Raw genomic sequence first — 24,584 nt, forward strand, 5'->3', positions numbered from 1 at the left:
CAAACTCCTTTCCAAAGATGGGTATTTGCTTTTTTTTCATTCAAAAATCACATTAGTCCACTATCTGAATTTAATAATGGCATATCTGAAAAAGATCAATGAATTTAATAGTGTGCATCAGAGTCTCAAAGTATTTTAATTTAATTTATGCTGTGTAGTACTTCATGTCATATGGGATCCAGCAAAACCTTATCCAACATGTCTAGAAAAATAATAAATAGCATAATACCTCAAGTATGCAGTTGCAGATGAAGAGCTCTTCAAGTCCAAGCCTATAACTAAATTGTAAATTGCCCTCCAAGTGTTGTGAGATTTCTATTGACACTGAGACCAAGCTTTAATATCATTACAATGTTACATCCTAACTGTGCTTTTTAAATAAATGCTTGTTAAGCATAATAGCTTTTAGTTCCCAAAGGACATATTCTGTTTTGATATCTAAAATGTAAGGAATTTAAGCAAAACCTGCTTTTATCCAGCTCACTAATTCTCCTTTTACATCTAGGTTTTACTAACTTCATGCGCAGTCCTGCATGTGACATATTTAACCCTTTGCACAATGAAGTAAATCAGGATATGGATCAGCCCCTGTGCAACTACTTTATTGCTTCATCGCACAACACTTACTTGACAGGGGATCAACTCCTTTCTCAATCCAAAGTGGATATGTATTCCTGGGTGCTTCAGGCTGGTTGTCGCTCTGTGGAAGGTAGTTATACAGTGTCTGTTCCAAATTGTATATTCTGGCAAAAGCAGTAAAGCCATCAGTTTCCTTCCTCAATTTAGCAACAGGTACTGTATTCTTTACAGATGAGTTCAGTCCCATTTCTGACTTCATGATGGAACTTATTACCATCTTTATGTACTCACCTATGATTATTTTAATTAGTTAGCAGTTGGTCTTGTTTTATAAATTAGGTAAATTGGTCATGTTCTCATTGAAAAGAGAAGATTGAAAGGTGAAATATATGCACTTTTTTTTGATTCAAATGGAACTAATTAATGTACACCACAATAAACTGTTTTGCCTTGTCGAGAAGAAAGAATTAGAATAAGTGATTACAGTTCAGTGGAGGTAAATTCAAAACTAATTGAAGTAACAGTATTTCAGACAATGAATGGTCAATTTAGGAAATGGATTTCACATAAATCTTGATTGTTAGCTTTAGGTTATTATTTAGCATTGATTCATTCAAATATAAATTACATAGAATTCTTTCAGAACACAACATTCTAAGATGCATTATAAGGAAAATTTGAAACACAATATAGTAAGTGTAACATTTTGATTTGAAAAGGGTGACTTTGGACTTATGGACCCCAAGTTCTCCACCACTGGAGTTTTCTTCGGCTCCCTTCTGTTTAAGACAAATTGTTTGAGATTACCATTAACAATCATCAAGTTCCTTTTTTAGTGTCATTCTCTAGTAACCTATAAATACCTAACTCTACACCATTCTATAGTTTCATCATAAACCTTTGATTTGCAAGATACATTTTAGTCTGTTGTTCAAAATTTAGTGATCACTCTGCATTGGTTGCATTTTGCACATTGAATCTAATACAGAATGAGATATATTCTGAAATCCATTTTCAATTTCATCTTTCACTCCTTCAAACCATCCTCAGATTTTATTTTATGACCATTTTTTTCTTTGCTGTTCTCTATTCTTGTCCACATTATATTTTTGACCACCAAAATACCACTCACATAACTTATTTTGTATAGCTTATTCTATAATCCCTCAGGTGATTTCACTGCTCCTCTTCCCTTGGTATCATCTGCAAATATGAACAATGTGCATTGGGTTTTTAAGCCAAGCCACTGGATATTTTGGTGGACCACTTCAGTTATTACTGATGCATTGTGTCTTCTTGCCGTCTTTTTTTGGTTCTCAGAGTTTGGTTATCATTTCTTTCTATATATAGACATGCTGGAGGCAGGATTTTTAAATTTTCTTTTAAAAATTTCAATGTCATGGAATAATTATTAAATTCTGTTTAACGAAGATACTCTTAAGTTTATAAATGTTTGTCCTCAATTCCAAACTTTTACTTACTTATTTAATATTTAGAAATACAAATGAAGAGCGTAACATTCTTATCCTTGTTATGTTTCCAAATTTTTTTGACTTCAATTTTCTATTTTTTTATTTATTAAATTTATTTTGTTTACAGTTTTCTAATAATTGTTTGGCAGCAACTGTGTTGGATTGTTACTTAATTTTACTACCTTTAATCCTGCTATTTTTAATGTTTTTAAAATTTTATTGTATTTAATGGTATTTAAAGTTATTTTCACTTTATTTCAGTTGACTGCTGGGACGGTCCAGAGGGAGATCCAATTGTACAGCATGGTTATACACTCACTTCTAAGGTCCTATTCCGAGATGTTATTGAAACCATCAATAAATATGCTTTTATCAAAAATGAGTGAGTGTTACCTTTTATTAACCTAAGATCATAAGATAATTATTGAATGCTTGTATGACTGATGTTGCTTTTCTTTTGTTCACAAAATACGTGTATCAGTTATCAATGGGTGTATACAACATTTGGCAACTACAGTGGTCTAGCATCCAGTTTCATTCAATTTCCAGTGAAAGTTTATGTCAATGTACCAATGTGATTAAGAAGTAGGATATAAGGAGAAATGAATAATGGTGAGGCATGTATTTTACAAGCACCATAATGTATGAAGACCTGTACAGATTTATTATATTGTGGAAATACTTCTGTTTGATACAATGTCCATTTCCTTCATAGATCAATATTTCTGTATTGATTTAAAATCAGTGCACCTAATTGGGACTTGTCAATATATATGTTTTATAAATGGTATGCTAATTGAGATTAGATGTTTATTTAGATGTTTAAAATATTTCTTTGCTATAAGATAAATTCCAGTTTTTATATGTAAAGTAAAACAGTTTATAGCTTGTCTAAAGTGTAGTGGCTGCAATCAAACTCTTCTATAGCTGAAGGAAACTTTTCAATTTGTGAGACACAATTTTCCATGCAGAAAGCCATGCTGACCATTCCTAATCAGTCTCTGCCTGTCCAAATGCTGGTATATCTTGTCTCCAAGAATCCCCTTCAGTAACTGTCCCACTACTACGTTGGGCTCACAGACCTGTAGTTCCCTGGTTTCTTGCAGCCTTTCTTAAATAAAGGTGCAACATTAGCCACCCTCCAGTCTTCCAGTACCTCACCCATGGCTAAAGATGATGCAGATATCTCTGTCAAGGCCCCTGCACTTTTTTCCCTAGATTCCCACTATGTCCTTGGATACACTTGGTCAGGCCCTGGAGATTTATCCACCTTAATATGCTTTAAGACTGCCAGCACCTCCTCTTTTGTAATGTGGATATGTTCCAAGACATCACTATTCATTTCCCTTCATTCCTTAGCTTCCATGTCCTTCTCCACAGTAAATACAGATGAGAGATATTCATGCAAAACCTCACCCATCTCCTGTGGCTCCAACATCAACAATCATATTGATCCATAAGGGGACCTATTCTCAGCCTAGTTAGCCTTTTGCTATTAATATACTTGTAGAGTCTTATGGGATTCTCCTTTACCTTATCTGTCAGAACTATCTCATGTCTTCTTTTTGCCTCCTTGACTTCCCTTTTCTGCACTCCTCCATCTCTTGTAGTCTTCAAGGGATTTGCTTGATTCCAGCTGCTGTTACCTGTCATACACTTTTTTTTCAAACCAGAGCTTCAGTATTCCTTGACAAGCAGTGTTCCCTAATCCTGTCAGCCTTGCTCTTCACTCTAGCAGGAACACGCTGTTCCCGAATTCTCGCGATCTCATTTTCAGAAGCTTCCCACTTACCAGATATCCCTTTACCTGCAGACAGCCTCTCCCAATCAACATTTGCAAGTTCCTGTCTAATGTTTTCAAAATTTGCTTTGCCCCAATTTAGGACTTCAATTTGTCAACAAGTCCCATCTTTTCCCATAACTATTTGAAAACTTACAGAATTATGATCACTGGTCCCAAGGTGCTCCTTCACTGACACCTCAGTCATTTGCCCTGCCTCTTTTCCCAAAAGGAGGTGTAGTGTTGCCCTCTCTCTAGTACATATTGTTTGGGAAAATATTTCTGGACACATTCAACAAATACCATACCATCCAAGCCCTTCGCACTGTGGCTGTCCCAGTCAATATAAGGGGAGTTGAAATCACCTGCTATTACAACCCTATTACTCTCACAGGTATCTGAGATCTCCCTATGTATTTGCTCCTCTAAGTCCTGCCAACTATTCGAGGGTCTATAATACAATCCCATCAAAGTGATCATCCCCTTCTTATTTCTAAGTTCCACCCAATAGCCTCACTGGACCATTACTTTTGTTAATTGCCCCCATTCCCTAAATTCCCTGAAGTTTTTGTTTCTTTGACTTCTACTTTGCTGATCCAAATTATTTTCTGAAGTTATGTCAATGTCCCAGCATGTGAAGATTAGATGTAAAAGAACAATCTTCCACCTCAGTCTGTTTAACATTAATAGCTTTTCTTGCATTGATTACATGAAAACTAGAACATTAGGTCCATAAGAATTTGTGTATTCCTCTCATTTTTTTCTATAAATTTTCAAAAAGGTGCTTAGGAAGACATGTTGCAAAAATGTTTTCCTAAGCCATCTGCACCCCCTACCCAAAACTTAGTTTTTGGCTTTTCAAAATTTTGCTATGTTATTTGTTGACTTTCTTTTCTAGGTATCCTGTTATTCTGTCTATTGAGAACCACTGCAGCATCCAGCAGCAGAAGAAGATTGCCCAGTATTTGAAAGATATCCTTGGAAATAAACTAGAGTTATCTTCTGTTGAAAGTCATGGAAAATACCATTTTCCTACTCCTCAAAGTCTAAAGGGAAAAATTCTTATAAAGGTAATAATTCCATGTTGTGACATTTCAGGATGCTTGTTTTTGTTTCATAATAGAAAGGGTTTATCAATGATTAGGTTAGGTTTATTTTTTTGTTTTCATTTTAAAATGGAATTCAAGCTTAGAAAATTTTTTCCAGCTTTGCAAGGCAAGCATAGAATGGAAACTGATGTATTAATTGTTAGCAAAACCTGTTACAATCAGAAACAATAAAAATCAATAAGAAATAAGAAATCTTTGACTATCAATATTAATTGTATGTGAGAGTACCTCCACAACTTGCACTCATCTGTACAGAAACACACTGGAAATGTGGTACAAATCAAGCCTCAACTTCCCATGCAAACAGAAACAGGAGAAGAAAGACCCAAATGGAGATAAAAAATGGAAAAAGCTAGAAAATACTCAGCATGTCAAGCAGCAGATATAAAAAGAGGAAAAAAACTTTAATGATTCAGATAAGAGTATTTCTAAAGTAAAAATAATCAGAGATCATTTTTATGTTATTTAAGGATGAATATGGTCCAGATTGCCTCCTTAGATGCAAAGTGCACAGACCACTTGTACTCCAGCCCTTAAGTATTTGAGAGAATACCCAAGATAAATCTGACTTTTGTTATATCTGTGTGCTTTATCATAACATTAAGAGCATGAGTGCAAAAGTAACCTATACAAGCCTGCTTCACTGTTCATTAAGATAATAAACAAAATAATTTTGACAACACCACTTGTTCCATATCAATGACTGCCCCAAATTTCAGCCTTTTTCAGTCTTGAATATATTCAATTACTTAGCTTCCACAATTTCCTGAAATTAAAATTAAAGATTCACTGCCTTTTGAGAAAAGAAATTCCCTCTTATTTCCATCTTAAATGGGGGTCCCTCTTCTGTAATTATATATAAATGTTAGCACACTTTAGTGGGCACCGTGCTTTCTAGGCAATATTTTCTTGATGTATCAAAAAATATCTCAAATATAAACTTGTTCCAATATAGAAAATGTAATGAGCCAAATCAAATTCAATATAATGTAAGTCATTTAAAAAAAGCAAAATTAGATTTGACGATGATCAATTAATTAATTCATGATCTGTTTCAGGGGAAGAAACTCCCTGCTGACCTCAGCACTGATGCAGAAGAAGGCGAGGTGTCTGATGAAGATAGCGCTGATGAAATTGAAGAAGAGTGCAAATTAAAGCAAATCAATGTAACAGTTCATCCAAGAATTTTGAAGTTAAATTTAATGTTGATTTAGCAATAGCATTTAAATATGTAAAACAAGACACAGCACCTGTATATGCAGAAATAATCCAGATAGTGGTGTAGTGAAACACCACTCTGCCACAGAATGTAGTTGCGCTCTTTGTAGATACAATCAATACAAGATCAATGATTGGACTTGAATTTCAACCTTTTTTACTCCAGAATTTTTACTTTAGAAATCCTTGAAATTATTAATGTACAACTGACTTCTCAATGCATAATTATTGCGGATACACTTCTTTAGTCCCCAAACTCTGATTTTAATGATCTCATTCCTTGAGAATATTTAAAAGTAGAAGTTAAAGATGCATATATTTTTAATGTTTGCTTTAAGTATTTTTCAAATTCTCCCTGAATCCTAAGTGTAATGTCCAATATTTATGTTGCCATCAATACAATGATTTAAATGTGACTTACTGTCATGCTTTCCTCCCTTTTTTGTCTGCCTGTGAGAATTCATTAACCTGGTTGACATGTCAACGTACCATATTGCTGGATCCCATAGATAAATTCAAAGTGATATTGTAGAACTGGTTAAAGGTTTATGGGCAACTTTTCTAAATTTCATTAGGAAGCAAGCCACAAAAACCAAGTCAGATGCTTCTTTGCAGGAAGATAATTTGTATAAAGATTGCTTAAAAGGTGAAGCCTACTGAAATGCAGTCTTGATGGATGGTGTGTAGCTCGTTTGATGTTATCATGACATGCATATTGTTAGTTTAGAAAAAATAATAAGAAAAAATAAGATACCTTTATTAGTCACATGTACATCAAAACACACAGTGAAATGCATCTTTTGCATTGAGTGTTCTGGGGGCAGCCTGCAAGTGTTGCCATGTCTCCGGTGCCAACATAGCATACCCACAACCTCCTAACCCTTATGTCTCTACTTACAAACTCCTTACAGACAGTGGCCGGAATTGAACCTGGGTCTCTGGCACTTTAATGGCGTTACACTAACCGCTACACTACCATGGCTTACTCTCTTATACTTTCACACTTTTCTCTTATGCCAACAATCTGAACTTAAAACATTTCCACTGCCTCAAAAATAGAACACTTTCATGATTCAGCCATGAAAGTGTTCTATTTTTGAATACATTTACCTTTTACTTTTCCTCCTGAGATTTGTAACCTTGTATTTCAAAGCAATTATTTGCAAGGCAGTCCATCAATATTTTGATGACCTTTACAGTAACTATGATGATATTGCAATGATTTAGTTTTGTTGCTAATGTGTACTAAACAAAATTAGAAAAATTTTATTTTATTTTACTCCAAAATCATACTCCACATTACTTCAGTCATTCACAGTAAATTGCTCAAAATGCATAGTGGATAAAACATTAAATAAATTAAAGTGATTCCAGTTTTTCATTCCATTCAGCAGACTACATAATAGAACTAGAGAGAATGAATCCTGGCATAAGCAGTCAAATATGGTATGAAACATAGATGTCTTGTGACATTCCAAATAGAGCGTTGAAGGATTCTCTTGTAACTGATTCTCTTTTCTGACACGTAATGCACAATGTATTCTTAAATTACCAAAGACAATCTACAGTTCCAATGCAATTTATTCTACCTTTGCAAACTCTCAACATAGCCCCATTCTTTTGCACTTCCTTCACATTGCATTAAGTGTATAATCTACCACCGATTCTGCTTCAACTGTTATATCTGTTAGGGTTAAAATATTATTATTGAGTATATACAGTGGACAAAATTCAAATCAATATAACTTGAAGAAAAATATAAAATTTGAGTGATGAGTTTATCTGTGGCAAATAGGTTATCCTTAAGATGTTTAATAGCATCATTACCACTTTGTTACCCATATCACTTCAAATAACATGCATTTAAATTGCTTAAAACATTTGATAGAGAAAACATGATTTGTCTTTGTTTTCCATTCAACAGTATTCTTAATGAATCTGTGGGGATATTAATGTAATAACTTAAGCCACCCTTCACAAACAAACCTTAAGTTATGCTGATTATTAAGGGGAGATCTGATAGAGCTATGTAAGATTATGTGAGACATAGATAGACAGATGGTACCTTTTTCCCAGGCATGCATTTAAGGTGAGAGGCGGTAAGTTCAAAGGAGATGTGCAGGGCAAGTTTTTTTTAAACAGAGAGTGGTGGGTGCCTGGAATGCGCTGCCAGGGGTGGTGGTGGAGGCAAATACGATAGAGGTGTTCAAGAGGTTCTTAGATAGGCACATGAATGTCCATGAAATGGAGGGATATGGACATTGTGTAGGCAGAAGGGATTAGATTAGTTGGGCATTGATTACTAATTTAAGTTCAGCATAACATTGCGGGCCAAAGGGCCTGTTCATGTGCTGTACTGTTCTATGTTCTATTTAAGTAACATAATATTTTCTGGCTGGGTGTTCTTGACACCTCCTTAAAAAGCTAATTTAATAAAAATTGCAGAAAGAGATCAGGAAGAATCAGAATAAATCTCCCGATTGGATTTAACTGTATCACCTGGTTTCAATAGAGCTAAAATCCCCCTTGCTATTTCTGTTATTAAATTTTAAATTTCCTATTTCAACAGCTGCTTTGGAACACCACTGATACAATTTAATACTATTTTAATATGTACCCTATACAGGGTAATGCTACAAGCCACCATCAAGTGGAATGTTTTATCAGAAAGAAACTGGATTTCTTACTAAGTGAATCTCAGATCCAAGATAAGGAAAATCCAGATCGACATGCAGTCTGTGCACTTCTGAGGGCAACGCACAAAGGTCTAAATGACAATCTACAACAGGTAATATTTGCATAATTGTGCATAATTTTCAATCCTTCCTTCCTGTGTTTTGTGCTCACTATTGTTTAACTTCAAATGGGGAGGAGGGGCAGGAGGGTTCCAATAAATCTTTGCTTTGGTATCATCATCTATTTATTTTTCAAACAATTGTCATCTTTCCAAATAATATGTTTCATTAAGTGTTTTAAATTATGTACCTTTTAAAACTATATTGTCATTCCAGTAAAAACCGTAGAGATAGTGAACTTTGACAATTTACCAATCTCAGTGAAAACCATTGTAAAACCAGACTCCAGCACTTTTCTCAATCTTTCTTGTTGCATTTTTGCATCTCATCTCCAACAAGCTTCTTGTGGGAATGAAGTTAATCTTCAGAACTAACGGGAAGCTATTCATCCTACGTCAACTGCATGCCAGGACTAAGGTTACCCAAATCTCAGAAGTTGGGCTGCAGTATGTAGATGACACTAGCAATCGTGCATGCTCAGATGCCCAACTCTAAGCCATCATTAAAGCTTTCACTGAAGTATACAAGGAGGTGGGTCTTGCACTCAACATCTGCAAAATGGAAGTCCTGTAACAGCTTGTTCCAGAGTGGAATCAAATCATCCTTGATACTGAGGGACTTCCTAAAGAAAGAAGATCTAAATCCAGCTCAAATTACGGTATTTGGCTGAGTCTTATGGATTCTTTTCCTGAGCTTTATTACTCTGTAAAGCCTTGCAAATATTTTTCAAAATATAGGCTAATGAATCTGATTGTATCGGAAACAGGTGAAGAGATCATGTAATTAAACAGTGTCCATTCAATTCACCATGGGCCTCCTACCTGCTCACTGTGATATCCACCATTACTAACCATGCTGTCATTGGTTAGTACTTCAGCGGGGGAATCAAATGTAGGGAATTGTGGAACAAACTAAACCTAGCTTTCACTGTTTAAAGCTAGCCTGCACCTGTTAAAGAAGGTGTCTTAGGAAGTGGCAGGAATGAGCCTTGCAATGAATGCAACTTCATAGAGTCATAAAGAGATGCAGCATGGAAACAGGCCCTTCAGCCCATTGAGTCTACACCAACTATCATCATCCATTTACACTAACACCACATTAATCCCATTTTTTATTCTCCTGTATGCCCATCAACTCCACTGGATTCTACCACTCACTTACACATTTGGGGCAATTTACAGTGGCCATTTAACCAATCAATCCACATGTCTTTAGGATATGGGAAGAAACCGGAGCACCTGGGGAAAACCCACACTGTGACAGAGAGAACATATAAACTCCACACAGTTAGCAGCCAAGGTCAGTATTGAACCTGGTTCTCTTGAGCTGTGAGACATCAGGTTTACCAGCTGCACCACTGTGCCACCCAAACAACATATTCCAGCAGCTGTGGCACAGCTGGTAAAAAGCAATTTCCATATTTTTTCAGTGTTATAATTAAAAAGGGTGGAAGTAAAGATGTCCTTCATCATCATTGGGCCAACTTGGTTGGAAGAGATGGCTCAGAAAATGCATGCTTGGAGTCAGGTACATCAACTTGGATATTGTGCCCCAAAAACTTCAGGTTGTATGAGTAGTCAAGATCAATGAATTAATCCTCAAATCCCATATCCAACCAACTACATCAAGAATCTCATGCTTTGTGCATGGACAGGTCTGCAAAGAAACCTACTTACAACATTAAGGAGCACACAGGGGGCCCACATAAACCTTTCACAAAGCTTTGAACCTAGCTATTCTGGCATGAAAATTGTGTGCATATCCATTAGAGCAATTATGAAGATATTCATGACATCAAACTCCAAGTAAGCTGAGTAGAATTGTACAGTATTGGCAAAAAAAAAAGCCTTGACTGCAATGTTAGAGGAGGCGATAGATGATTGCAATGTACATTTAGAGAAATGCACGTTCTTCCTTTGCTAAAGTGATTTTTGTCATTTTCTCCTTCCATGTATTTACTGGTTTTCTTTGTATTCTTTTCTTTGACCTTGCTTTCTTTTTCCAAAGTAAAATAGCCAAGGACACAGAGAGTATACTGTTATGGTAACATATTAGCCTGGCTTGATATATATAATGAAAGAACAGAAAATGGTTATCAATTTTAGCTTCTGTCATGGATAGCTGTCTCCTTACAAGGCAACTTTTTATATTGGAACTATTTGCCAAGCCAATTTTGGAAGCTTGACTTACAGGAATCTGAGGGCATGTACCACCAGACGAAAGGACAGCTTCTACCCCACTGTGATAAGATTATTGAACATTTCCCTTATACAATGAAATGGACTATGACCTCACAATCTACCTTGTTGTGACCTTGCACCTTATTACACTGCACTTTCTCTGTAGCTGTGACACTTTACTCTGTACTGTTATTGTTTTTACCTGTACTACCTCAGTGCACTCTGTACTAACTTAATGTAACTGCACTGTGTAATGAATTGACCTGTATGATTGGTATGCAAGACAAGTTTTTTACTGTACCTTGGTAGAAGTGACAATAATAAACCAATACCAATACTATTGCATCTTCATCTTGTCCAGTTGTTATGATCCATGGTAACTACTTCTGTGAATGAATCTAATTTTGCGTTGGATGCTATTACTAGTGAGCTTAAGTGGGTTCTGTTGTTCTTCTATCAAACCTCTGTCAAAAAGACCAATTGGAAAACATATTTCAGTTTTTCAGTCGTTGTTTGGTGAACTGGCTATGCTCTGGACCAAATCCAGGAGTCCTGCTGGATCAGTATGTTACTTTATCAGTTGTGCCCTTGACTTTAGGTAGAGTACCTTGAACAGCTAAATGTTTGCTCTTGTTGCTTTGTGATAAAGGGATTAAAGGGAGAAATTAATCAAGGAGAAGACGACCTTGGTATTTTATTTCTTGTTGGCAAGCAAAGAGCAATTTATGAAGCATCTACTTTTACAGAAATGTTTTCATATTCATTACTATTCATTGAATTTAATTTCTTGAAATACACTTCTACTTGAAAATTGAAAAATAGGATTTCACATGTGTTGTATTAAGATATTCAAGGTTGCTTGCATTGTTTAAATGCAATTCAAAGCCTCCTGAAAGTCACTTAAAAAACACCTACTACTTTAGATATATTATCGCTTTTCCATATTTGTGACCCAATAGTTTCTGAACAGAAGCAACAAATTAATGGTAGTTTTGTGTAGTGTCCCATTGTTGCAGAATCTCAATTCAGTCTGCTCAGTCTTATTTCTCTTTAGGTCCATGGAGGCTTAAAACCTGTCTCAAGTGATGACAGAAAATGGGTGGTACGAGATTATCCACCCTTCATTTGCACCACGTGCAGTTTTGCAACATTCTTTATTATAATCAAAGGAATGAACAAACTAAACTTTCAACTATTTACAAAGTACTAAAGTATTCCATATGTTCTTTGGATGCCATTGAGTTTTTCATGTCACATTAATCCATAATTACTGTTCAGCAAATTCTCAGGCCCAAAAAATACTTTATGCATAAGAATTGTAATTCTGCACATCTTTAAATTATAATGGATTTTTATAATATCTTTACTTTTCAATGGGTTTGGTACTTCAGTTTTTGCCTTAATCTTATTGTGTACCCTCTATAAAACTTTAGCTTTTCCTTTCTGGTTTGCTGTTTGTGAGAATTTTAATGTGATTGGCGATTTAACTATATTGAGGACCTACTGTAGCTGTGATGCCAAGATTTGCACTGAGGTGACAGTAAACAATATGCTGTACTGTTCTATTTTTATGTTTTATGATATCAAAAAAGAATTCCACACCACAGAGTCTACTAGATCTTTGTGGATAGTTTTAACCTAGATCAGTGGGGAACATCGCTGCTTTTACTGTGACTGCAAAATCCAGCCATTTTATTTTGTCTGATCAGACTGGATATAACACTAGGTCAGAAAGGGCACTGGAGAATCCAACTCGGGCAGTTTTCAAATTTCATTTTTCATCATTCCTTATCATTCTATTTCTGTTTTTCATCAACACCTTTTCATAACACATTATATTTCCTGGGCAAATATCTAGGTAATGAGTAATGATAATCTTGATCAGTGATGTATGCCCCCAAGTGATTTACCTACCATCTCCATGACTCAGATTAGAAAATGCAGAAATATGTGATGACAAACCCATTTTCTAATAGCTCAAGACAAACCTCTGTTGAAAAGGATTACTGCACCATCAGTTAAATGACTCTAAAACAGCCAAACCTGAAATAAGAAAAATAATTTCTCCTTTCAGTTTTGTAATTGAATCACCATAATCCCTGGTGAACATGTACACTGCACAATACTGTGCCATTACATTTAAATAGTTTTGCTGTGGCACATATTGATAAATTTGTTTCATAATGTAAATCTGGCTGCTCTAAGTTTCCTTTTCTACACTTCCAGAAATTGCATGTTAAGAAAAATATGAAAGAAAGTGGGAAGAAATCTCACAGCCATTCATTTATCAGCAGCTTTTCCAAACAGAAGGTAGGATATTGCTGATTTTATTCAATAGGTAGAATATATTAGAACTGTTATTTAAAACATTATTTAGGCAATTAAAATATATAACTGAAACATATACGATAGAATACTATGATCATTTAAACACTTGAAGTATAACATTTATCAGTAATTCAGCTAAAAACAAGTACAACTAAAGTAATTGCATTTGTATTAAAGTGTTGAATGTAATTGTCTCCTTTACTGGATCAGAAAAGTGCAAAATCCAAGGCAAAACTGTACAATTCAAATGATGAGGATCAGCAGAATACTCCTGGTAAAGAATCTGGGCCAGCCTACAGGTTAGCAACCCTGCATTTTTTTTTCCAAGAATACTTAATAACACTTCAAACTTTTACAAATGTTTAATGTCATTGTTTCAAAAATTATGTTGTGAATGTATATTGATTATTGCTTTAAATCTTTTCTTTGCATGTCTGAACCCTTTGAGTTAATTTTAATAAATTTACATTTATGCTTTCAGGTTGTATCAGTCGTCGTTATAATACAGTGGGGGAAAGATAAAAATATTGCAGATACTGAAATTCTGAACACAAGAGCTGAAAATACTAGTTACTCTGCAATCTCAGAGATCAATAGATTTTTAAAAAATAAAGTAATTCAGGGATATGGGGTTAGGAAAGTGGCACTGAGGTGAAAGATCAGACATGATCTTACTGAATGGTGGAACAGGCAGGAGGGAACAAATGCCCAACTCCTGTTTTTATTTTTTTCCTTCCTCATCTGTATCAGGGAAATCTGGATGCAGATTAAGCATCATGTTACAGAGCAGCTCAGTTCTGTCTTTAAAGGTCCACCTTAAGTTTCTTGTTCTTGTCTCATCTAAACAATGTCACATCTTTCCCTGTGACATTTGCAACCCACTGACCCAACTCCTATACTCAATGCCCTGACTGGCCAGCATGCTAAATGCCTTCTTCACCACCCTGTCCACCTGTGATGCCGCGTTCAACGAACTATGCACTTATACTCCTAGGTCCCTCTGTTCCATTACACCCCGTTGTGCCCCACCATTCATAGTATGAGTCCTATGTTGAATTGACTTTCCAAAATGTATTGAAATCCATTTGCCTCTCTTTGGCCCACTCCCTGACTGATCAAGATCACCCTGTAATCTACAATAATCTTCTTCACCATCAACAACACCTCCTAATTTCATGTCATCCGCAAACTTACTGATCAAGCCTTATGTATTTGCATCCAAGTAATTTATAATAATCGTGAATAACAAGGGTCCCAGAAGCAACCCCTGCAGCACACCACTAGTCACTGGCCTCCATTCTGAGAAACAACCTTCAACCACCACCCTCTGCTTCCTATCCAAGCCAATTTTGAATCCACTGAACTAGCTCTCCCTGGATTCCATGGGACCTAACCTTCCAGATCAGCCTACCATGCAGGACCTTGTTGAAGGCTTTGCTAAAGTGCAAATAGACAACATTCACTGCCCTACTATCATCCACCTTTTTGGTTATCTCTTCAAAAATCTCAGTAAGGTTCATTAAGCACAACTTTCCATACAAAGCCATGTGTGGAGGTCTACGAACCTCCCCCTGATCAGACTCTGACTATCCAAATGCTGGTAGATCCTGTCCCTCAGAATTCCCTCCAGTAATTTCCCCACTACTGATGTCAGGCTGACTGGCCTGTAGTTCCCTGGGTTGTCCTTGCTACACTGAAACAACAGAACAACATTAGCCACTTTCCAGGCTTTGGGAACTTTACTAGTGGCTAACAATGAAGCAAATATCTCCTCAAGGACCTCTGCAATTTCTTCTTTAGCCTCCCACAATGTCTGAGGATACACTCAGTCAGGCCTTGGGGATTTATCCACCTTAATGCACTGTAAGGCTACAAATACCTCCTCCCTGGTAATATGAACTTCCTCCAAGATGTCTCCACTAGTTTCGCTTATTTCTTGAGCAACCATGATTTTCTCCTCAGTAAACACCAAGGAGAAATATTCATTAAAAATCCCACCCATGTCCTGCTGCTCAAAATGTGGGCAACGCTGCTGATCTCTAAGGGGACCTACTCGATCCCTAGTCACCTTTTTACTCTTTATATAGTTACAGAACCTCTTGGGGTTTTCCCTAACCTTACCCACCAGATCCATCTCATACCCTTTCTTTGCCCTCCTGATTTAAGAGTATCTTAAGAGTATTCTTAATCTTTTTGTAGTCATCAAGGGATTCAGTCATCCCCGACCTCCTAAGCCCAATGTATACTTCCTTCTTTTTCTTGACCAGAGCCTCAATATTCCTCATCAGCCAAGGTTCCCTAAACTTTAAAAATGATATTTGAGTGCCTGCTATCGCAATCAATCAGAACTCCCAGTATTGTTATAAATAGAATTATTCAACTTATTTGGTCCCCTTCTTCCTGGAGATTGATGAATTGGTTGTTATTTCAACATCCTTTACAGACACTGATCATTGTGTTATTATGCAGGTTGGGCCATTGCAAAAAAACAATGAAACTCTATCGTGGTCTTTCTGACCTGGTGATATACACCAATTCTGTGACTTCTCAGGATCTCCTAGGGAAAGGTAAGGGATATCTCTAAGATTAAAGCAATTTCAATGTGAAAAAGGCCTCTGAAATGGCAGCAAAATTTTCTTCAGTGAAGCCGAATTTCTGCTTGAATGGTTTAAAATATGGATTAAGTTACTTGTCCTTGTTCAGAAGTTCTTTGCTGCTGGAAGTAAGCGACCTGATAATACCACAACTAAAATATTTATTTACCGCTACAGCTTAGCAAGTGAATTCACTGGCAAGCTGACAAAGAATTCAAGATTGATTGGAATATTTTCCAGCAGTAAAAGTAGATCATTCCAGGTTCATCATCAATAAACAGATGCTTAACCTTCTTTCTCCTCTCTTTTCTGTCTACAGTTTTATTATCAATTCCCTTCCCTGAAGGAGAACTTCTTGTTATATAAATGTTTTGAGGGCAAATGACAAGGTAGATCAGTTGTAATAATACAAGACCCTCCAACTCTGCTGCATTGCAATGCTCATGTTGAGACCTATGTTTTTAAATTACGTACAATTACACAAACTCAAAAGAGACATGGTTGCTGATGTCCTAATTTCACAAATAATATTGTTTCTAATTTTAAAATAAAACAATATTTTTCAACAGGATCTGCTGGGAAAGTTTTGTCCTTAAGTGAGACTCAAGCCCACCAACTTTTGCATCAAAAGCCTGAACAATTTATTTATTTTAACCAGAAACATCTCTCCCGGGTATACCCATCAGCCTTCAGAATAGACTCCAGCAATTTTAACCCACAAGAATACTGGAATGTTGGTTGTCAGATGGGTAAGTGTGCTCGTGATATAAAAATCTAGTATCTTCAGAAAATAAATTTAACTGCATACAAATCAGATTTCACCCTTTCTTTGTGCACTAAGCTTTCATGTCATTCCATGCCATCACCCAATAGGGTTGCCCCCAAAATATCAGGAAACTGGTTAAAACAATAAATAGCATTAAGGTAACTTGCACCTTGAATGAAGCTCTAAGATGGAATCTGTGTATTGATGAAGGGACCAGGCTCAAGTGAGTGCAGCTTGTAATGGTGGCAGTGCATGAATCTCAGAAGGGCCAAAAGCCCTTAAATGATCATTCCCGACTGCAGCCAGGCAGGAGCAACAGACTAAGGGCAGAGGGAGAAAAGTCTATTTTTCTTGAAAAGAGAGCATCATAAATCCTCATAATGAAGATACATAGCAGAAGGAATGCCTTGTGAACCAGAAGGTCCACCAGAGCCACCCTTAGAAAAACCTGCCGGGAGGTGACTCAAGTAGTCTCCTCTGGCAATGAGAACCTCTCAACCTCTCAAGGGGGAGAAGAGGAGGAGGGGTGGCGATACTGGTCAGGGACACTATTACAGCTGCAGAAAGGGTGGATAATGTAGAAGGATCCTCTCTAGAGTCAATATGGGTGGAAGTTAGGAACAAGAAAGGAGCAGTTACGCTACTGGGAGTATTCTATAGGCCCCCCGGTAGCAGCAGGGATACTGAGGAGCAGATTGGGAGGCAGATTTTGGAAAGATGCAAAAATAACAGGGTTATTATTGTGGGGGACTGCAACTTCCCAAATATTGATTGGCACCTGCTTAGTGCCAAAGGTTTGTACGGGGCGGAGTTTGTTAAGTGTGTCCAGGGCAGATTCCTGTCACAGTATGTTGACAGGCCAACTAGAGGGAATGCCATATTAGATCTAGTTTTGGGTAATGAACCGGGTCAGGTGACAGATCTCTTGGTGGGTAAGCAGATGGGGGACAGCGACCACTGCTCCATAACCTTTAGCATTGTCATGGACAGGGACAGGAGCAAAGAGGACGGGAAGATATTTAATTGGGGAAAGGCGAATTGTGAGGCTATAAGGCGAGAACTTGAGAATGTAAATTGGGATGACATTTTTGAAGGGAAATGTACTATGGAGATGTGGTCGATGTTCAGGGATCTCTTGCAGGATGTTAGGAATAAATTTGTCCCAGTGAGGCAGAGAAGGAATGGCAGGGTGAAGGAACCATGGGTGACAAAAGAGGTGGAACAACTAGTTAAGAAGAAGAAGGCAGCATACATAAGGTGCAAGCAGCAAGGATCAGATAGGGCTCGTGAGGAATATAGAGTAGCAAGGAAGGAACTTAAGACGGGGCTGAGGAGAGCAAGAAGGGGACATGAAAAAGCTTTGTCAAGTAGGGTTAAGGAGAATCCCAAGGCTTTTTTCTCGTACGTGAAGAGCAGAAGGATGGTTAGACTAAAGGTAGGTCCGATTAAAGGCAAAGGTGGAAAGATGTGCCTGGAAGCTGTGGAAGTGGGTGAGGTTCTCAGTGAATACTTCTCTTCAGTATTGGAGGGGTCTTGATGAAGCTGAGGATAGTGTTGGTAAGGGTAATGTTCGAGAGTATGTAGATATCAAGAGAGAGGATGTGTTTGGAGCTGTTAGAAAATATTAGGGCAGATAAGTCCCCGGGGCCTGACAGAATATTCCCCAGGCTGCTTCGTGAGGCGAGGGAGGAGATTGCTGAACCGTTGGCTAGGATCTTTGAGTCCTCGTTGTCCACGGGAATGGTACCGGAGGATTGGAGGGTGGCGAATGTTATCCCCTTATTCAAAAAAGGTAGTAGGGATAGTCCAGGGAATTACAGACCAGTGAGCCTTACATCTGTGGTGGGTAAGCTGTTAGAAAGGATTCTAAGAGATAGAATCTATGAGCATTTAGAGAATCATGGACTGATTAGGGACAGCCAACATGGCTTTGTGAAGGGAAGATCTTGCCTCACAAGCCTGATAGGGTTCTTTGAGGAGGTGACCAGGAAGATTGATGACGGTAGTGTAGTAGATGTGGTCTACATGGATTTTAGTAAGGCATTTGATAAGGTTCCACATGGTAGGCTTTTCAGAAGGTCAGAGGCCAAGGGATCCAGGGAGACCTGGCTGTGTGGATTCAGAATTGGCTTGCCCGTAGAAAGCAGAGGGTTGTGGTGGAGGGAATGCATTCGGATTGGAAGGCTGTGACTAGTGGAGTCCCACAGGGATCGGTTCTGGGACCTCTACTTTTTGTGATATTTATTAATGACTTAGATGAGGGGGTAGAAGGGTGGGTTAGCAAGTTTGCAGATGACACAAAGATCGGTGGTGTTGTGGATAGTGTGGAGGGCTGTCAAAGCTTACAAAGGGATATTGATAGGATGCAGAGCTGAGCTGACAAGTGGCAGATGGAGTTCAATCCGAAGAAGTGTGAGGTGGTACACTTTGGAAGGACTAACTCCAAGACAGAGTACAAGGTTAATGGCAGGATTCTGGGCAGTTTGGAGGAGCAGTTGGATCTGGGGGTTCATATCCACAGATCACTGAAAGTTGCCTCACAGGTGAATAGGGTAGTTAAGAAAGCTTATGGGATGTTAGCTTTCATAAGTCATGGGATCGAGTTTAAGTGTCGCGAAGTAATGATGCAGCTTTACAAAACTCTGGTTAGACCACCCTTAGAGTACTGTGTCCAGTTCTGGTCGCCTCATTATAGGAAGGATGTGGAGGCGTTGGAAAGAGTGCAGAGGAGATTTACCAGGATGCTGCCTGGATTAGAGAGTATGGATTATGGGGAGAGACTAAAGGAGCTAGGGCTTTACTCATTGGAGAGGAAGATGAGGGGAGACATGATAGAGGTATACAAAATATTAAGAGGAATAGATAGAGTGGACAGCCAGCACCTCTTTCCCAGGGCACCAATGCTCAATACAAGAGGGCATGGCTTTAAGGTTATGGGTGGGAAGTTCAAGGGAGATGTCAGAGGGAAGTTTTTCACCCAGAGAGTAGTTGGTGGTTGGAATGCGCTGCCTGGGGTGGTGGTGGAGGCAGATACTTTGGTCAAGTTCAAGAGATTGTTAGATAAGCATATGGAGGAATTTAAAATAGAGGGATATGTGGGAGGAAGGGGTTAGATAGTCTTAGGTGTGGTTTGAAGGTCAGCACAACATGGTGGGCCAAAGGGCCTGTATTGTGCTGTATTGTTCTATTGTTCTATGGTTCTAACCTGGGTGCTCCTCATCTCAGTAGGGGGAATGTGACCTATCCAATTACCCTACAAAGACAAAATGGAAGATATTTATTATGATGTTGCAGAATGAATGGTAATGATGGCACATCCTGATGATTAAAATGAGGAGATGTAGTAATCACAATGATACATCGTTAATGAGCATATCTGGCAGATTACTGACAGCAAGTGTTCAGTAGGAAGTATGGGGCTTGGTAGCTTATTGACCATTAGCTAAGGATGACCTCTTCCATAGGGGTTGGGTGCTCCCGTCCTATGTGGTTAGCCTCCTTTCTTTGCTCTCTTTGCTTTACTGAGATGAAGAAGGACATCATTAGCCTTGATGGACACACCTACCACACCCCCCACACCACTATCATGCACTTGGAATTTTTTTCACTGCTTGGCATCCTGTTTGGTTGCCTTGAATACTCTTTAATAATGAGATATCTTGGAAAAAAGTTTAATTTATGAGTTACACCACAGAGAACCATGAGTGAGCTCTGAATGCCACTTGTTGAAAAGCCAGGTAGCTGAATGTACTGAATGCACCATCTGTCGAATGGATGTGTTAACATTAAAGAAGGTTTACAAATTTATTTTGTAATTAAAAAGATTTACATACTAATCAAAATGCACCTGCTGGTAACTTAAAAGAGTTCAGTCAGCCCTCCTTGGCAGCTTTGGGCTTTTTTTCTCTTATGACAGGTAAACACTGCTGCCTGATTGATCTTGCCTCATCTCACTTCAGTTAACTTGTTGTTGAACAGTGTCCAGTTTAAAGTAGCAAATAGCTTGGTGTTTAGAGCACTGTCCATCAAGAATGATCCACTAAGTAAAAACAGAACAGAGAAGAAGCCTGGAAAATCTGATCTACTTGAAATTACATTATACTTGTTAATGATTAAATTGGTAGTTTTCAATTTTGTGTGGTAAGCATTCTTTGTCTATCAGGTAAATTATATATTTTGTTTAAAATCAATGTCTTACCTTCAAAGTCATCTGAAATCAATGGTGGGCAGGAAGTGTTTATAAACAGAACAGGCCACTGAAGCTGAATAGGACTGCTGAGTGGTCAATAGGAAAGGATGGAAAATATTGATGAACTATAACAGATTGGCATAACTGTGGCAAGGTCATAAGGTGGGTAAAACCATTGCCAAGCAAGCTAATATGTCAGTAAAAGTATTGGTAGAAGTTTATTCAGCTGATTCCTTCCTTTCCTTTGTCCATCTCAAAACAACTTGAAAGATGCCGCAAAAAGTAAAGGTAAAAAATCATTTTTAAAGGAAATGCTATGTGACATTTAAATCCAAATGATAGATACTAGTTGTCACATACAAATATTTATTTTACAAACTCAAATGTACTGAATTTAATGATGTATTAGTCAATATCCTGTGGTGCATAATCAAACCCAATTGCAAATTTTATGTGTGAAAGTTTCTAAAGGGAAGAGAAAAATTCGATAGGATGTCCACTAATAATCAACACAGCGAATGTAGAGGAATCAAAGTGCAGTGGAGAACAGATAAAAGGAGGAGAAATTAAAGTGTTCCTTTTCAGATATAGAATTCATACTTTTCTAAACTATTTTGTTATTTTGTATTTCAGGCCAACAAAAAGCTAATATAATTTACTGCGGGATGAAATGAAGGAATTAGTTTAGGATTCTTAGGCTGAGTTGTTGCAGAAATGTTAAAGATGAAGTAATATTTCATAATTAAGTAAAAATCAGTTTGGATTTAGTTCAGGTCATTGATTTTGTTATCAATTTAACCTCTAAAATTAAATTAATAATCGGATTATTTTATTATAAAAGCTAACCAAAAGGAGAGCTTTCAGTTTGTGACTCTACCATTCTGTTTCTGTTCACAGTGGCACTAAATTATCAGACTGATGGTCGTATGATGCAACTAAACAGAGCCCTATTTATGCAAAATGGAAATTGTGGGTATGTCCTAAAACCTCAATCAATGTGCCAAGGTATACTTAATATTTAATTTGATTCATGTCATTAAAGAATAAAGCTTGGATGTGGAGGGTTATAGTTTTCCACACATACTAATCAAAATGCTCTGGGTAGTAACTTAGAAGAGTTTAGTCAGTCCTCCTTGGCAGCTTTTACATTCACCCAGTTATGCTCATGCTTTATGTTGTAGGTGCTATATAGATGAAACTTATTGTAAAAATGGTATTTTTTGGGGAACACTATGTTGCTGAACCCATATGTTACTGTGTATGATTCCTGTACTTGGTGATGGACATATAATGTAGACTTGTTTTGAACTAGAAAGTGCTCATTTCCACAAAGTAAAATTGAAGATACCTTTTGGTTATCAATTGATGCAAAAAAGCATCCTAAAATGATATCCAGGTGAACCCTTTCTGGAGAAAGGTTTTTAAAGGGAACACAGTTTTACGTTTTTAACTTCCAATATTATGGCAGTTCTATGATGCAGTGTGCTTTTCCTGCAATCTGATTGTACACATGATCACTCCTCCTAGCTGAAAATTCACTTCCAAACAGAATTACTGAAAGAATCATAAATAGGAACAGATTAACGTCTACAGCAGAAAAATTCCATGTGCTCATGTGGAAAGCAATTTGCACAAGGCTTAGGGGTTTGAAACCACTGTGGCCATTAATAAAATTCCTGGCAAACCTAAATTTTTTATACCAGTACTCCCTAATCTTGAGGTTTGAGGACTACTTATAGTGGTAATTATGATAATTTTAACTTCTAGGTAGGCCATTCTGGGAGTATCAGCCAGGAAACTAAGACAAGTTCAAAGACCTGGCCTCATTAATGCCTCATTGGCCAAAAAATCCATCCAGGATGCTGCAAGACCATTAAAATTGAATGATGAGAGACTGCTGCCAGAGACCAGAGTCTAGAAGTATTGGAAAGCATAGATAAGAGTTTTATCAATAAATGGGCAGAGGTGAGGACTGAGACAGGTGATTACAGGGATAGAAAAAGGTAATCCAAGCAAGCAGGAGAGGATGGAGGGCTAAAGTTGGGTGGGGGAACGGGATGGTCAGAAACTCTGGTTGGTGCCAAATAGAACACAGGTATTACAAACTTTGATTCAGCCTGCAATAATGCCCAGGGACTGGAATAGAATTGATTGCATGGGATTGAAGTTTTTGCTGAGGCCAAATGTGATGGCTCCTGCCAGACCTGTGTATTTAAATAAGAACCCTATCAGATTCAAGTGGGTTTCCTCGGTGAATACTTTTTAAAGTTTAGCCAGTCAAATCAAAGCAGGAAACCAGCTGGTAAGTCTTCCACTATTCCCTTCCTCTCTCAGGTTGTGCCTGAGTGCCTGAGTGTGGTAGGAATTAAAAGAGAAGTCTCATGCTCATTTTATCATGTTTTATTTTTGGGTTAACAGCAGATAACATTTATTGCATTCCTATGAAATTCCACTTTAATCAATCCAATACATCCATTCAAATACTGAGTGGAGAAATATGTCATATAAGTGCATTAAGCAATCAATTGTCAATATTATCCACAGCAATTTTTGGTAGATTATCTTAACTTTTTGCCAAGTACGTTCTGTTTACAAATGCAGGTAATGTCAAAGATGTGCAAGTATAAAATTGGAGTTAATGTTTATGACAGATGTATTTTGAGTTGCTCAAAGTGGAAACAACATACTGCTGAATTACTTTGGGCCTTTGGCCTACAATTAATAAAACTGCTGTGTTAAATGAATTTAAATTTCCTTCATTTAAAGAAACCATGTGTTCATTTCTAATTTACTTGTTTTCTAAATTGTATAAAATTACTGTTTTAGGTGTTTTTAACCCATTCACTGAAGATCCTCTGCATGGCCATCCAAAAAAGCAGCTAACCCTAAAAATAATCAGTGGGCAGCAGTTGCCAAAGCCACCTCATTCTATGCTTGGGGACAGAGGCGAGGTAATGGAGATTTATTGTGCTACTGATATAAATTTCGGTTGTCAAACTACAGTGCCAACCCTGAATTTGATTATCTCTGCCAAAAATATAATAATATTAAACTACTTTTTATAAAGAACTATTGTCAAATTAGTACTTATGCTGATACTAGTGTTTCTTGTTCAGGAAGGATTAGTTAGATGGACATTTCCTCTTCTACATGAAACTTGTTACTTTTAGCTAGAGTACAAGTTGAAATGTAAAGATGTAATGTCAATACTTCTCAAATGAAGAAAGATTCTGTAGAATTTGTCAAGTATACAGAGAATGGGAAGTTATTGATTGTTAAAGGTACAACATAGAGGCAAAATAGACACATGTCTAAAAACACCACTATTATATGTAGAAGTCACAGATGTAGTTTAAGATATCGCCATTTGAATAATTGTGAATTTATTACTTTTACTCATGTTGTGCATGAGTAAACGTTATTAAATTCACAATTGTTCAATTGTGCAATGTTCCTATTTAGCTGCAATTAAATTTCTTGTGATGCATTCCTACAGCAAGAAACATGGAATAATAACATGCATTTCTTATTGTATTATTTCATGCTCAGTTGCATCAGTAAATTCATAGCATAT

General features: G+C 37.3%; 1 protein-coding gene across 1 annotated transcript in view; it reads left to right on the forward strand.

Annotated features, from left to right (window-relative positions):
- Window positions 1-24,584, forward strand: part of plch1 (phospholipase C, eta 1) — a 78,153-nt gene that overhangs the window by 35,421 nt on the left and 18,148 nt on the right. The window contains exons 8-18 of the mRNA XM_052018492.1: window positions 506-709; window positions 2,313-2,433; window positions 4,730-4,901; window positions 5,999-6,106; window positions 8,785-8,946; window positions 13,360-13,443; window positions 13,672-13,760; window positions 15,931-16,028; window positions 16,625-16,804; window positions 21,908-22,015; window positions 23,837-23,961. Coding sequence (XP_051874452.1) covers window positions 506-709; window positions 2,313-2,433; window positions 4,730-4,901; window positions 5,999-6,106; window positions 8,785-8,946; window positions 13,360-13,443; window positions 13,672-13,760; window positions 15,931-16,028; window positions 16,625-16,804; window positions 21,908-22,015; window positions 23,837-23,961 — 1,451 coding nt within the window. The remainder of the gene's footprint in view (window positions 1-505; window positions 710-2,312; window positions 2,434-4,729; window positions 4,902-5,998; window positions 6,107-8,784; window positions 8,947-13,359; window positions 13,444-13,671; window positions 13,761-15,930; window positions 16,029-16,624; window positions 16,805-21,907; window positions 22,016-23,836; window positions 23,962-24,584) is intronic.

Source organism: Pristis pectinata, chromosome 6 (genome assembly GCF_009764475.1).
Source record: "Pristis pectinata isolate sPriPec2 chromosome 6, sPriPec2.1.pri, whole genome shotgun sequence".
Taxonomy (NCBI): Eukaryota; Metazoa; Chordata; class Chondrichthyes; order Rhinopristiformes; family Pristidae; genus Pristis; species Pristis pectinata.